The following is a 14,857-nucleotide window of genomic DNA, read 5'->3' on the forward strand; positions in this document are numbered from 1 at the left end:
AAAACTTGGAAGTCAGTAGGATTCATTGCCAGTGACCCACAATTTGGTACCAACCCATGTGATACTGGTAGTTACTTTTTCAATTTTGTATCGACTAATGTTGACCAACGTTACCATATACAAATATTTGTTAGGTCGTTCCACAGCTTTGCTGTAGACGGCAATATCAACAACATACCAGAGGGATTTTCATGAATTTGTGCTCCCAAAAGGTTAATATTTGGGGCTTCTATTGAAATGTATTGATTGAACTGTTGGACGGATTCCCATGAAATGCTCATAATGTCATTCAACAAACCGTTGTCACTCTAGCGCCACCAGCAGTTTCCATTTATCGTCTCAACATCTTCTGGATGGACTGGCACAGAAATGGGTGGAATTGTTCCTGAAGATAAACATATTGAATTTTCTTCTTATTCTTTATTATTTGTATTTTTTTTATTAATTTCCACATGTATTTTTACTTATTCTAATTATTATACACATGTCATCCAAATATGAATCAGTACAAAGTATTTGTACACATGCAAGGAATTTGATTCCATTATTTACATCTATCACAATGTACTTAACAGAAATAGAAGTAAAAGCTAGGATGATATCAACAACAAAATATGAAAAATGTTTTTATTAGATATGTAACATCCCGTAACATGTCTTTTCAGGAATCAGAAACTTGATTCGTCCTCAGCCCAAATATTCCCGGGAAAAAATAGCCACGTTATAAACTCCGCCTTTGCTCCAGCGCTCAGAGAAGGGTGCGCTTGTTTTAATTCGCGGCCGGCTCCGCCTTCCCTCCCGTACGTCACTTTAACACCGACCGAACAAATGTCACTGGCGGTGCGCATTAAACCAAACGCTCTGAACGTTAAACGCCCGCCTCTTTAAATCGCACAGACCAATAAGGACGCTCAACGTCAGCGGCTCATTAGGATATTCATTGTTTTTCGCGGGCTTTGAGCGTCACGTGGTCGTTTCGCGCGAAAAGCGAGTCCGCCAGGAAGAAGAAGACGTTTCTGTACAAGAAGCAGAAAGAGACGGACGCGAAACAATGGCGGTGAGTTAAAACGATTAAAAACGGGCTCAAACGCATCACTGTCAACTTTCGTGTGTTCATTAAGTTAAATTAAACACATTAGCGTTTGTAGTTTGACTTTTCTGCAGTCGATTCGTGTGACGTTTGTACTTTTGTCCGGATAACAACAATGGCAGACATGACAGGTTAGAGCTTTTCTTCAGTCAGAAGACGTAATTAAATTGTCAATATGTAAATTAAAGCCGCGCTGAATCTGAAGACTGTTTCATAATAGTTCCTTTCTAAGCTGCTGCTCACATCACCAATGATCTGTTGTCTGTTTTGTTGCCCTCCTGACTGACTGCCTGCCATGTGGCTGTGGAGCTTTTTGTTGCATGCTGGAAGTTGTGTCCGTTTGTGTGTCTGTGGATGAACAGAGTTAAACAACAAGACGCATCAAGTCAGGAAAAGAGTCAAGTCAGACTCTCAGAAAATATCAAGTACAAGTAAACTGAAACCACTTTAGGTTTCCAGCAACAACAAAAAATGTGTTTAAATTAGAACATAATTTGATCGTTTAGTTGTTCCTAATTCTCCATCTTGTATTATTATTATCATACCACCTATTTATTATTGATCGTGTTACCATTGAGACAACTTTCTGTCATGTCACTGCTGTGTCACATCATCAGGTATCATGAGTTTTATTACATCTGTGATTTCTATGATAACAGCATTAAACAAGTCAAATACAAACACCGGCAGGGGCCTGACTGCAAGAACCACCTGAGGTTATTTTGTCTTGTATTACGTTAGATGCAGTTCACTCTCATTAGAGAGAGATCTGTGCAAAATATTATAAAATTAAGTTAAACTGGTGACTTTAAGTCAATATCTGGTGAGAGGTGGAAAGCATACATCATCTTAATAATTAAAAGTAATATTCCAGATTCAATTTGTCCTTTTGGAAAGCTTGCAGTCTGAAATAAACAAACTCATCCTTCATAAAACTGACAGTATGTTACAGTGTTACAGATTAAAAACAATGTATAAAGTGTACACAAGAACAATAGGCAACAGTAAGTAAAAAACATTTTCCACAGGTAAATTGAGCAAATTGTATAAATTGGATTCTTTCTACTAATGCATACGATTTTAATGTCACAGCTGGTTGAGGTGGAGATAATTTAAACTACTTCATAAACTGGGTTGTTTAGATTTGTGAATAACATCTGAATCTGCAAAGTAACTAGAAGAATGTTATTTCCTGTATACGCTGTAGAGAACTAGAACCATAAATTAGCATCAAATAGAAACACAAGTATTCTAAAATGACTTGGTTCCTTTCCAGCAGTTAAATGTTCTGAATGGATCTTCTGCATTTAAAAATACAAATATGGGGGATTTCATTTAAAGTCTGACTTTTCTTATTTAAATCATTTGGATTTGAGAAGCTGTTGCAGAATACATTTTTTTTTTTTTTTTTTTTTTTGCCTTTTATTGGCTTTATTCATAGAACAGCTGAAGATATGATAGGAAACATGCACATGGGACGCCCGCTCTACCAACTGAGCTAAACGGCGCCCCGTGTTGCAGAATACATTTAATGCAAATTAGTTGATATTTTAATAATATGGAGTTGTGCTCAAGCAAGTTGCAGATAATCCCAATAGAAATATCCTAAGGGATTTAAATAAAGCTCCGTAATACACTATACGTTAGTACTTCATGTAGGTATTATGTACGCCTGTTGTACTACAAATCAAGGAGTAACCCGTCTCGTGTTGCCTTCAGGATTCCTCCGAGTCATACCACATGGCCACCAGCCCCAGCCGAGCCTCCAGGAGAGGAGACATGACCTCCAGCCCCGGACGAGACCTGCCCCCCTTTGAGGATGAGTCCGAGGGGCTGCTGGGGGACGCAGCCCTGCCTGGAGAGGAGGAGGAAGACGGGGACGGAGAGGAGCTGATCGGGGACGGGATGGAGAGGTGAGGACGGGGAGGAATCCTGCAGATTTACTTTGTGTGAGAAAAGTTTGGGGCTCGATGACATCATCACTCTCTTTCACTCACTCACTCACTCTCTCTCACTCACTCCCTCAGGGATTACCGAGCCATCCCGGCACTGGATCAGTACGAGGCGGAGGGTTTGGACCTGGACGACGAGGATCTGTCAGAGATGTCGCCTGGAGCCCGGGCCGCCGCTGAGGAGGCCATGCGGAGGAGGGACCGGGAGCAGGGCGTCAGCGGGCGACTGAGGAGAGGACTGCTCTACGGTGAGGGCCGTTATTTTCATGATGAAAGGAAGTCAGTTGTTGTGATTTGAGTCGTAGATCAGTAAAAAAAAATATATATATATATATTTCTCTCTCAGCCGTGTCTCTGTTATGTGCAACGCCACAGACCGTCCGGGCGCTGCATTTCCGAGTTTCACCCTTTGCATTCCGTAAACAATACAGGATAAAAAGAATCGCTTTTTGACATTTGTGGATCGATTCAGAATCGTCCGCATCGCAATGCATCTAAGAATCAATTTTCCCCCCCCCCCACCCCTAATATATAGCATATCTCCGATATCCATAATACATAAACGATCAGCAAATAAGATGCTCCTTGATGATGATGTTATGCTTTACATGTCCCAAAGTATCATGGGAATGGTAGTTCCCAAGTAGAAGACAGATTAAGGTTTTGTCTGTGAGGTGAATAAATAATGTCCGTAGCAAAGAAGAAACTAGTGATGGATTAAAAGCAGTAGACTGATGTCAGGCTGACGTGTGTTAAAGAGGTTCATGTTGGAGAGGACACATGAGGATTTAAGTGAACAACTTGTCTGTTTTACCGTTAACCAGACAGCGAAGACGAGGATGACGAGCGGCCGGCAGCTCGGCGGACGCGATGGGCTGAGCGTGCGGCGGAGGGCGTTGCAGAGGGCGAAGACGAGGAAATGATCGAAAGCATCGAGAACTTGGAGGACATGAAGGTTGTTATCCTTGTAGTAATAGTATTGTAGTACTTCCAGCCTGCTGGCGGGGGAGAGTCTGACGGTGTTTTCCCGCTCTGCAGGGTCACACGGTCAGGGAGTGGGTCTCCATGGCGGCTCCCAGACTGGAGATCTACAACCGATTCAAGAACTTCCTGCGGACCCACGTGGACGAAAACGGCCACAATGTCTTCAAGGAGAAGATCAGTGACATGTGCAAAGGTAACTGTCATAACATATGTTTTTTTTTATATAAACACACACACACACAAACAAACGGCTGGTTTTTAATGAATGGACTTCTGGTGGTTCCAGAGAACAAGGAGAGTCTGATTGTGAACTATGAAGACCTGGCGGCCAGAGAACACGTGTTGGCCTACTTCCTGCCAGAGGCTCCAACTGAGATGCTGAAAGTGAGTTTTACTAATGTGACATAGATGATCTGATCTGAGATGTTTCATATCACTAGCAGCACATCTCAAATATCTCTCCTCGTACTCCTAGTATGAACCCAACAATACCATGTGTGATAGGAATACAAATAAATACAATAGAATAAATGAAATGAAGAAAAGAAAAAGAGGTGTGACTAGAGATCTGACATCAAGACCACCTCTTTTAAGAGGCTGTAGTCTAGATGGAGGTTGGTAGGTGGATGCTGATGGTGTCATATGAAACTAGAACTAAAGAATTGATTGATGCCAATGTCATGCTCGCTTGTTCATAAGGAGTTTGAATAATCCTCCAAAGTAAGGCAACATTTTGAGTGAAAACTGGCATGTTCCCTTGACCTGAATGAAAACGGCTTCTATGGGTACCAACGGGTCTATAGCATGTCTGTAAATGGAAGACTCTTGGTACCAACAGAACCCATAATCAGTGCAGTGTGTTGTTTTGTCCTGTTCTGAAATGATGAATTTGAGTATTTCTGGTCCCTAAACAGTGTTGGAATTGCATGAAGTGGGTTTGCCTGGAGAGCTGAGACTCTTGTGGATCCAATGAGCCCAGTTGTATTCATGTGGGATGATATTAGTCTCCATAGTAACCATTTCATTGCAGTGAGAACGTTTTTTTAAACTTGCTGTGAGTGTATAAATGAGCCGTTGTGACCTCCAGGATAATCACAACATCGTGAGACTTCACAACCACCAACTAGAGAGGAGGACATTCAGAGGACGGCTGGTTTTAGTGGATATACTGATACTAACAGGGTTTTGTGAACAGTTTCCAAAAGTTTTAGACACCAAATCACAGCAGGACTTCTATGGTGTTCCTCAAGGTCTTTGTGTCGCAATTTGGAGGGATTTTTGATCATTTTTATTGATCAAATCCATCATGTTATCAGGAAGTATAGCCAAGTGGCAAATCTTAAAAAAGAGTTTCTAGTGTTTGACCTCTGCCACTGTGTCTCTCACCAGGTTTTTGATGAAGCAGCTAAAGAGGTGGTGCTTGCCATGTACCCGAAATACGACCGCATTGCCCACGAGATCCACGTCCGCATCTGCAACCTGCCGTTGGTGGAGGAGATCCGCTCACTCAGGTAATATTTGTTCATCTAAATATATTTATTAACTGAGTACCGTAGATGACCAAATAATCGCCCGCGTGCAAATACGCGCCTGTGCTCTAATAGCCGCCGGGGTCCGACCTCATTTTGCATAATAAACGCCGGTTCAATTAAACGCCCGGGCGATTAAGTGTTTACCATAGTCTTGCACAGAAAACAAAAGTTTTTTTTTTTTTAACAGCACTTCACCGGCTCTCACCTCTTCTGTCAGTCAGCCCCTCCTCTCGCGCTCTCTCTCTCTCTCGCATGCAGGCACGCGCACACACACACACACACACACACACACAGACACACAAACACAGGCGCGCTAGACTGAGGGATATAGGGATATAGATAAATGCGCTAATGTACAGTGTGGAAATTACCGCGATCGACCCCCCCTTCCGTTATCATTCATAACACTGCTCTGATCAGCTCCCTGTGTCGCGGTAACACAGACAAACTGTCTTTGTATTTATTGTCTGATGTCAATAAAGATGCGTCGGGGGGAAAAAGTAGTTTTGTTCCAGTGGTGCTATGGTGAGCTCCTTGTTCTTTGCATGATGGTCTGGTGCTGCTCATTGCAAAAATAAATTGTAGCCTGTTGCAAATACGCGCCTGGTTCTTATAAACGCCTGGGCTCCAAGTCGATTTAGCATATTAAACGCCCGGGCTACTAAATGGTCATCTACGGTATTATAACACATCCACATACATCATGTGACCTTGAAGTTTGTTCTTTGAGTTGCTCATGTGAAGATTAATAATATAATGATGTCTTTATATGTAAATACAGTATATAATCTTCCAGGTTAGGTAAATCCATTCAGTCTTTATTTCTTTGCATCATTTGTTTTCGTTACATTTGAATTTATACGTGGACGTTTTATTTTCACATTATATTATCCTAGCATACATGGCCAAATAATGCTGGTTCTCATATATGCATTTAATATACATTTACTTGCAGTTTCTTCTATATGATGAAGTGCAAAGTTATATTAAAGTTGAGGAAAGTCAGTTTTCCGAAAATAATCAAAACTTGGATATTGATGTGAACACTCTTTAAAAGTCTGCAACTCTTAATCACGATAACTCCTACATGACATGAGCTCGACATGAAATGTTTCTGTATCTCAGTGGATATTCTTCTTATTTTTGGTAAATAAAACTGATGGAAACATACAAACACTGCATGCGTAATTTCTACTCAGAGCAGCCGACATCTGAGTCCATATGAGCAGATGCATGATAAATATTGCATGTTATGCAAATATGAAGCTTCACCAACAGAGTTTTACAGAAAGCAGGAAACGACAAATAAAATCCTCCTTCCACTGTCCAGGCAGCTCCACCTGAACCAGCTGATCCGGACCAGTGGCGTGGTGAGCAGCTGCACCGGTGTCCTCCCTCAGCTCGGCATGATCAAGTACAACTGTAACAAATGTAAGTTCGTGCTGGGACCCTTCTTCCAGTCCCAGAACCAGGAAGTGAAGCCGGGATCCTGTCCTGAGTGTCAGTCGCTGGGCCCCTTCGAGATCAACATGGAGGAGGTGAGAACATTTTGTTAGTTGATTGAAAGCAGGTTGTCTTTGTCATTATCCCAATTAAAACAATTAGTATTAGGAACAATGTTATACCTGCTTCAGACTCCATGATATTAGTCGGCATGGCGTCCGATCAGGTGATCAAAGCGTCATAAAGGAACAGACATGTCCCCGACCAATCACGGCTCTTCACTCTGTCGTTATCAAAAAGAAAGGGCTGCTGTTGCCATAGTAACGCAAATGTTTCCTCCACTTCAGAACAACATGGCTCCTCTCGCTCGTCGCGTTGTTTACAGTTCACAGACCGCTCTGAGCTCCCGGCTTTGACGGAACCAGAAAAATCACGCATGCTTGATGAAGTCATGGAGTCTGAACTAGGCATTAAAAACATGATGCGTTTTTAAAACTGCAGCATAATTAAATATGAACACAAAGCTTTGGGTTCATCCATTCCTTTTCTTCTTCAATCAACCAATCATCTTCCTCCTGCAGACCGTGTACCAGAACTACCAGAGAATCTCCATCCAGGAAAGTCCCGGTAAAGTAGCCGCCGGCCGCCTGCCGCGCTCCAAAGACGCCATCCTGCTGGCCGACCTGGTGGACACCTGCAAGCCTGGAGACGAGATTGTGAGTTACAAACATTTTCTCAAACTACATGAATACGAAAAGTTAAAAGAATGAGAAATCTAAATCATAATTGTTGTTTTAATCACAATGTGTTTAATAAAAATTAAATGAGGATCCCCCCCCCCCTTTTAGGAACTGACCGGCATCTACCACAACAACTACGACGGCTCTCTGAACATGGCTAATGGCTTCCCGGTGTTCGCCACGGTGATCTTAGCCAATCACATCACCCGCAGAGACGAGGGCGTGGCCGTGGCCGAGCTGACCGACGAAGACGTCAAGGCCATCGTCACCCTTTCTAAGGATGAACGCATCGGAGAGAGGGTGAGGAAGTCACACACACACACACACACACACACACACACACACACTAGTGTTGCACGTTATACCGATACGAGCAAAGTATCCTGATACCCTGCCGTTAAATACGGTCCAATAAACACATGGTACAATAAGTAAAATGACCAGAGGTTATCCAGTACGTCCCTCACATTTAAATTGAGAGCAGATAATTTGTTGCCATAGATACCCAGCTTCAGCTTGCTCCAACAGTAAAGTAAAGGTCGTTCTGTGTGTCTGTAGATCTTTGCCAGCATGGCGCCATCTATCTACGGCCATGAGGACATCAAGCGAGCCCTGGCCCTGGCGCTGTTTGGAGGAGAGCCCAAAAATCCCGGTACGTATCAGCCTGAATGGACGACGCCGTCATCGGTCTGCCTCCAACTCTGTTACCCATCAACCCGTTCTCTCTGTTCCAGGTGGGAAACACAAAGTCCGTGGAGACATCAATGTGCTGCTGTGTGGAGACCCGGGAACCGCCAAGTCCCAGTTCCTCAAGTACGTATCGACACCTAAAGCATAAAAAAATAAAAACACTGTAAGAAATGATTAAATGTTGCCAGTCGTAGCCGGTTATTGAGCCACTAGTAAATTCAGTTTAGAGCTTTTGATGCCGTAAAGCTGAGATCTGTCTCATAAACAGAATGAAGAGCAAATTTTAGATTATTTTTTTCATTTTTGATAGTTTTACTGTGCATTTTCTAAATGAAACACATTTAACAAAGAAAAAAATGGCACAACATAACAAAACGGATAAGTCATACAAGTAACGCCATCCCTGCAACATTTCCATGTTTCTTTATACGATCGATCTGGCTGTTTTAGTAACTGGCCGATAGTAAAAAGTAATTTTTATGCAGAATTAGCAGAGAATGCTTTCATATTCCTTGTTCAGTCTTCTCATCTAATTAGAACCAAATAGGTGCGTTTCACAAATTAACAACATGGAAATGAAGGGAGAATGTGATATTCAAAATAAGATAATTCAAAAATATATAACGGTATACATGTTTAAAAATTTCAAGAAGTTAAAAAAAAAAACTGTAGAAAAATATTTGTATTTATGTATTTTTTTAGATTGAGGTCATCTGATTTCTTCTTCTTCTGCAGGTACATCGAGAAGGTGGCGAGCCGTGCCGTGTTCACCACGGGTCAGGGAGCCTCCGCCGTCGGTCTGACCGCGTACGTCCAGAGACACCCGGTCAGCCGCGAGTGGACGCTGGAGGCCGGAGCGCTGGTGCTGGCCGACCGCGGCGTCTGTCTGATCGATGAGTTCGACAAGGTGAGACTTTAGTCCTACTCCAGAGTCTCCCATGGAAGCCATGGTGACGCTGTGTGTAATATAACGATAAACTGTGTCCTCCAGATGAACGACGCAGACAGGACGAGCATCCACGAGGCCATGGAGCAGCAGAGCATCTCCATCTCCAAGGCCGGCATCGTCACCTCGCTGCAGGCCAGATGTACCGTCATGGCTGCCTCCAACCCCATCGGTACGTAGATCAGGAAGACGTCTGCTGGGTTGTTGGGGGTCAAACACCCTCTTAGGTTTGGTCCTCTGGCCCAAAGGGGGCGCTGTTTGCGCCATAAGCTGATATGATTTGTATATGGTCAAAGTGAGAATTTATCTAGCCAGCAAAGCTGAGTTGACGGGAGCCTTGTGGTGGAGGGCGACCTCTAAGGGTCTCCAACCCCAACCCTCCAGGGTTAACGTGATCACTTCCTGTTTCCTTCCTATAATTCTGGACAGTAGACGGCTCCACTGTTTGTATTTGTTTTCATTTTTGGCCTTAAAATGTCTACAGAATCAGTTAAAGCATATTGATTAGTGTTCAAAGATGTTAGGAAGTTGTTACCTTTGTGTCTGGGACCTCATGGCGTTGCTTGTTTCCTTGCAGGCGGCAGATACGACCCCTCACTGACCTTTTCTGAGAACGTGGACCTGACGGAGCCCATCGTGTCCCGTTTTGACGTTCTGTGTGTCGTCAGGGACACGGTCGACCCCGTGCAGGTACGAGTACGCACACGTGTGTGCCTCGTCTACACATACATGGGTGTTTTTGTAAATGCAATTTCTCCTTCGTTCTTCAACAATGAAGAACGTAAGCACTGTTTAAAAAAACAAATGTCTGAGTTTGTGAACGACTTCACCCTGACCGGAGTTTTACAAAAGCTCAGTTTTTAGTGACTTAAAACTACATTTCAGAGGACGTTTACCTGATCCTGTTTTTGTGTGTTGTGTGAGAATATCACAATATTTCGATCTATAAAAAAATTAAGTGATTTAAATGGTGAATCAAATGTGAATTTGATTGTATCAGACACTCACTGCCACCCTCACCTCTGCCTTGTGATTGGTTCTTTCTGTCAAACCAGGATGAGATGTTGGCGCGCTTCGTGGTTGGCTCCCACATCAAGCATCACCCTAGCAACAAGGAAGCAGGCGTGGCCTTGGAGGCAGTGGTTCTACCCAACACCTCGGACGTGCCGCCGATTCCCCAGGATCTGCTGAGGAAGTACATCATCTACGCCAAGGAGCGGGTACAAAGTTCACTTCTTCACTAAGGGTCTCCTTTTCTCATGTCTCTGCAGTCAGAAATACATTAAAATAAACTTTTATATAAACTAGCTGTTTTAGTTGCTGAAATAACTCCATCATGATGGTGATCAGTAAAAAGTATGAAGTCATACTTTGTTAGGTCTGTCTGCAAGACAAGCCTAACTACTTTTAAAATGCTTGTTTTCTGAATGGAGTCTGGTTGATGGGTGCTAGGCTATGCTAACATTGTAGCTGCTCCATCAACACTTCAAATAAGGTCATCTAGATATAAATACAGCAGAGACCTTGTTGTTTGGACTACAGACAGTCTCTAGTTTCTCCACATAGTCTGGTCTGGTCTCTGGACTAATGTGGACTACTATCTAGACCTCTGGGGGACCACAGACACAGGAGACATTTGTTTCCTCCATTTCTGATTCAGCACCATCAGAATATAAACGCTGGTGCAAACTCGTGTCTGCCATTTTTGCATTGTGATCGTCTGAAGTCCAGACGAGATCTGGATCCAAATAATTTTAACCCCATTGAGTCCTTTTCGAGGAGATAATTGTCAGCCATTTGTTAAGAGACATTTAGTCAGGGATGCAAACTTGTCACCTTTCGGCGAAATTCGCCGTTTTTGTTCCGAAAAAGGTCATTTGTGTGATTCATGGAGATCTGCAATAAAAATATTTCGGGGGCGGGGGGGGGGGGGGGGGCGTCCAAGTAATCGGCGAACGCAAGCTGTCATAAATATTTATTCCAAGCTTGTTCGTTTGGCCAACCCGTGTAATCATGTCATCTTCGGGTCTGTAGCTGCCTTGATGCCGTACTAGACAGGAGTGACGTTGGTACGCTTCATAAACGTCATGGTACAGACACACCAACTCCGGCAGCGACGCAACGGACCGTCGAACGCACCGGCGAGTGGGCGGTTCTGTGTTCAAGTTGGATCAATTGGATAGAAGTCCTGCGAAGTGGGCGGGACTTGAGTTTCGCTCTGCCGTTTCCAACATGGCGGCCGGGCCACAAACGATCTCATTTTACAGTTAAACTACACGCTAAAGCATGTTTCTGAAAACATTTGAGGCGGGAAATGTGTAGTGCAGTAACAGAATCTGGATTCATATTTGATCAACACTGCCTAGTTTGATAGTTTGAACGAAGTTTCTGGAGCCGGCGGCACTGCGTTGGACAGACGGCATTTGCATAAAGTTCAGTCCATCGAACTTTATGCAAATTCACGTACGTTGACAGGGCAGTCAACTCGACGTGCCGTATCCATCATGCGGAGCTCCTGCTCTACATAGACAATGAATGGGATCCGTTGACTTGACGTCTGCTGCCGGAGTTGGTGTGTCTGTACCATCAGGCTTTCTAACGTAGGCTAACGTGCTAATGTCAGACAGTTCGCTGACATACGCATCGCAAATCACAACCATTTTTGCTGGTTACAATAACGGTGTTATCGGATAGTACAGTGTCTATTTCTCAGGAACCTTTGAAAAATCTAAGCGAGAAAACAACGTTAAATGTACCTACCATACCTTCACATTAAAAAAAAAAAACTAAAATAAATAATGGAAAATCAACGGAGCAAAGGCTTACTCTGATATCGATGTAATGTTAGCGAATGAGGGGTGAGAAGCCCCCTACCTCCCCTTGCTAATATTTATTCCGTTCGTCCAGAGTCAAATCTATTCTTGAGGTTCCAAATATTTTCAAAGCAGTTTGTCTTTCAATGTGAGGAGTCGATCGAGTTATTTTATGTTCCGTCGTTTGAAGCAAACCTTTTAGCCCTGGCATTGGTCTCCCATTATTTATGCCTTCACTGGAAGGGAAGTCCATTTTCCAGGCTCTCGCCAGCCCCCTTCAGTGAGGCAGAGGAATAACATTGAAGCATATGCAATATATATATATATGTGTGTGTATATATATATATATATTGTGTGTGTGTGTGTGTATATATATATATATATATATATATATATATATATATATATATATATATATATATATATATATATATATATATATATATATATATATATATATATATATATATATATATATATATATATATATATATATATATATATATATATATATATATATATATTCCGCGAGGGGGTTTGGGTCCTTGTCACCTTTTTCATCCCTGATGAGTTTGCACCCCTGTTTAGTACAGTTTACCATAGTTATGAATAGGTTTTTTTCTCGTCTGCAGATTCATCCCAAACTGAACCAGATGGACCAGGACAAGGTGGCTCGCATCTACAGCGAACTCCGCAAAGAGTCCATGGTGGGTCCTCTGAACGCCCACCTTCTGTGACAGATGTTTATCATTCACTAATCTACAAAAATAAAACATGCCACATTTCTCTATATAATAGATGTTTATTATGATCGTCGCCCCTCAAAGTAGTGACTTAATAAAGAGTACTAACTGCTGCTGGTTTGGTCTCCGATGACAGGCGACAGGCAGCATCCCCATCACCGTTCGTCACATCGAGTCCATGATCCGCATGGCCGAGTCCCACGCCAAGATGCACCTGAGGGACTACGTGCTGGAGGACGACGTCAACATGGCCATCAGGGTGATGCTGGAGAGCTTCATCGACACGCAGAAGTTCAGCGTCATGAGGAGCATGAGGAAGGTGGGTGTGGTTTCCCGCTGAACGCCCCCGATGCTTCCCGATGTGAGGTCTTACAAGGTCTTTGTCTCCATCCAGACGTTCGCTCGGTACCTGGCCTTCCGCAGGGACAACAATGAGCTGCTGCTCTTCATCCTCAAGCAGCTGGTGGCCGAGCAGGTCGCGTACCAAAGGAACAGATACGGCGTCCAGAACGACAACATCGAGGTGGTGGAGAAAGACCTGCAGGACAAGGTAACATAGTTTATATATAATTAATACATAAACAACATATATATATTAATTTCAATTCATCCAAATGATGTAATTATATATTAAATAAATAAATCATGAATTCATTACTCACCGATGGTGATTGTTGGGACTTCGTAGTTAAAACTCTGTCCTCCTCGTCCTCCTCCAGGCGAGACAGATCAACATCCACAACCTGACGTCCTTCTACGACAGCGAGCTCTTCCGCTCTAACAAGTTCACCCACGATGGGAAGAAGAAACTGATCCTGCAGCAGTTTTAAAAGACGTCAACACCCACTCCTCCTCCTCCTCTTTATGACAGCGCTTCAGGAACTCTTTCAGAAAGAAGAAAGAACGATGTTTGACCTCCAGGCGGAGACGAGTGAGCTGGACCTCCCAGCTGATGCCTGAAGGACATTTGTGTAGAAGCTGGTCAGTCGGCAACACGCAGCAACAACTGGTGTTTATGTTAAACGTCGTGTTGACCTGATTTGAATCTTGAAGTAGCAGTGAGAATGTGTGAACCGATAAAAGTATCCCAGCGTGTTCACTGGAGGTGAACTCGTTACAGTCGAGACGTGTGTTCAGAAACACATGAAATGAATTGTTTGCTTCCAAAATAAGAGCTCCAGTTTTGTAAAATAACCTCCATGAAAGTTATTAGACTGCAGACACATTGAATAGAGACATAAGAGAAGTGATCCGTCTCTGTGTCTGCCTTCTGGTTGGTTGGTTGTAAATAAATGTACATGTTTGTCTCTGTTGGTGAAGTTTCCCTTGACTTCCTCCCGTTACTAGCTGCTGTTGAGATGGAAGATGTTTTACTGACTCACTTACTCCAGAGTTTTGCATTTCAAACCGTTTCTGCTTGCTGTGTTTTTTATTTTCATGTTGGATAATTAATTGAGAAAAAAACAAACACAAAGTGCTTAAAATAAATGTTGGATTGTAGGTCAGTTTTCATATTAAAGTTGTATTTGTTAAACTTGTTTTGTGTGGAGCTCATTAATGAACACTGATCTAACCGTTTTACTTCTTTAGTCTTTAGTTTATAAAATAAAATTGAAAAGTGAAAGTACTCATGCAGATTAATATATTTTATGTCATTGTATTAGAAATATTGATGTGTTAACTTCAATGTTGCAGCTGATAAAGGTGGAGCTCAATTTAATTATTCTATACTGTTGGGAGAAAAATGTATAATATATTAGGTTATAATATATATTTGTTATACTATTCATATTTTGTATTTAATTGTTTTATTATAGATGTAAAACATCCAATACTCATATTTTTTAAGGATGTGGGTATGTGTATATACAATTATTACTTTATGTATAAATGTATGTTTGTATAATATTTATATTTTATGTTG

At 42.4% G+C, this 14,857-nt stretch overlaps 1 protein-coding gene across 1 annotated transcript; it reads left to right on the forward strand.

Annotated features, from left to right (window-relative positions):
- Window positions 1-1,001: 1,001 nt before the first annotated feature.
- mcm2 (minichromosome maintenance complex component 2) lies at window positions 1,002-14,560 on the forward strand. The gene is made up of 20 exons (XM_084033054.1): window positions 1,002-1,057; window positions 2,810-3,003; window positions 3,118-3,290; window positions 3,867-3,997; window positions 4,081-4,219; window positions 4,313-4,410; window positions 5,416-5,537; window positions 6,889-7,096; window positions 7,583-7,717; window positions 7,850-8,041; window positions 8,300-8,393; window positions 8,476-8,554; window positions 9,167-9,338; window positions 9,423-9,549; window positions 9,955-10,067; window positions 10,433-10,597; window positions 12,823-12,897; window positions 13,070-13,252; window positions 13,328-13,483; window positions 13,653-14,560. Exons 1-20 carry the CDS (start codon window positions 1,052-1,054, stop codon window positions 13,761-13,763), a joined length of 2,673 nt encoding a protein of 890 aa, XP_083889180.1. The 5' UTR covers window positions 1,002-1,051; the 3' UTR covers window positions 13,764-14,560.
- Window positions 14,561-14,857: the final 297 nt, after the last annotated feature.

Source organism: Eutrigla gurnardus, assembly GCF_963514095.1.
Source record: "Eutrigla gurnardus genome assembly, chromosome: 2".
NCBI classification, from domain to species: Eukaryota; Metazoa; Chordata; class Actinopteri; order Perciformes; family Triglidae; genus Eutrigla; species Eutrigla gurnardus.

What these genes read in the sequence shown, in the direction of transcription:
- mcm2 (XM_084033054.1), top strand. An exon ending in AGGAGAGCCCAAAAATCCCG is followed by an intron (nt 8,394 to 8,475) that starts GTACGTATCAGC and finishes TCTCTGTTCCAG; the next exon opens with GTGGGAAACACAAAGTCCGT. An exon ending in TCATGAGGAGCATGAGGAAG is followed by an intron (nt 13,253 to 13,327) that starts GTGGGTGTGGTT and finishes GTCTCCATCCAG; the next exon opens with ACGTTCGCTCGGTACCTGGC.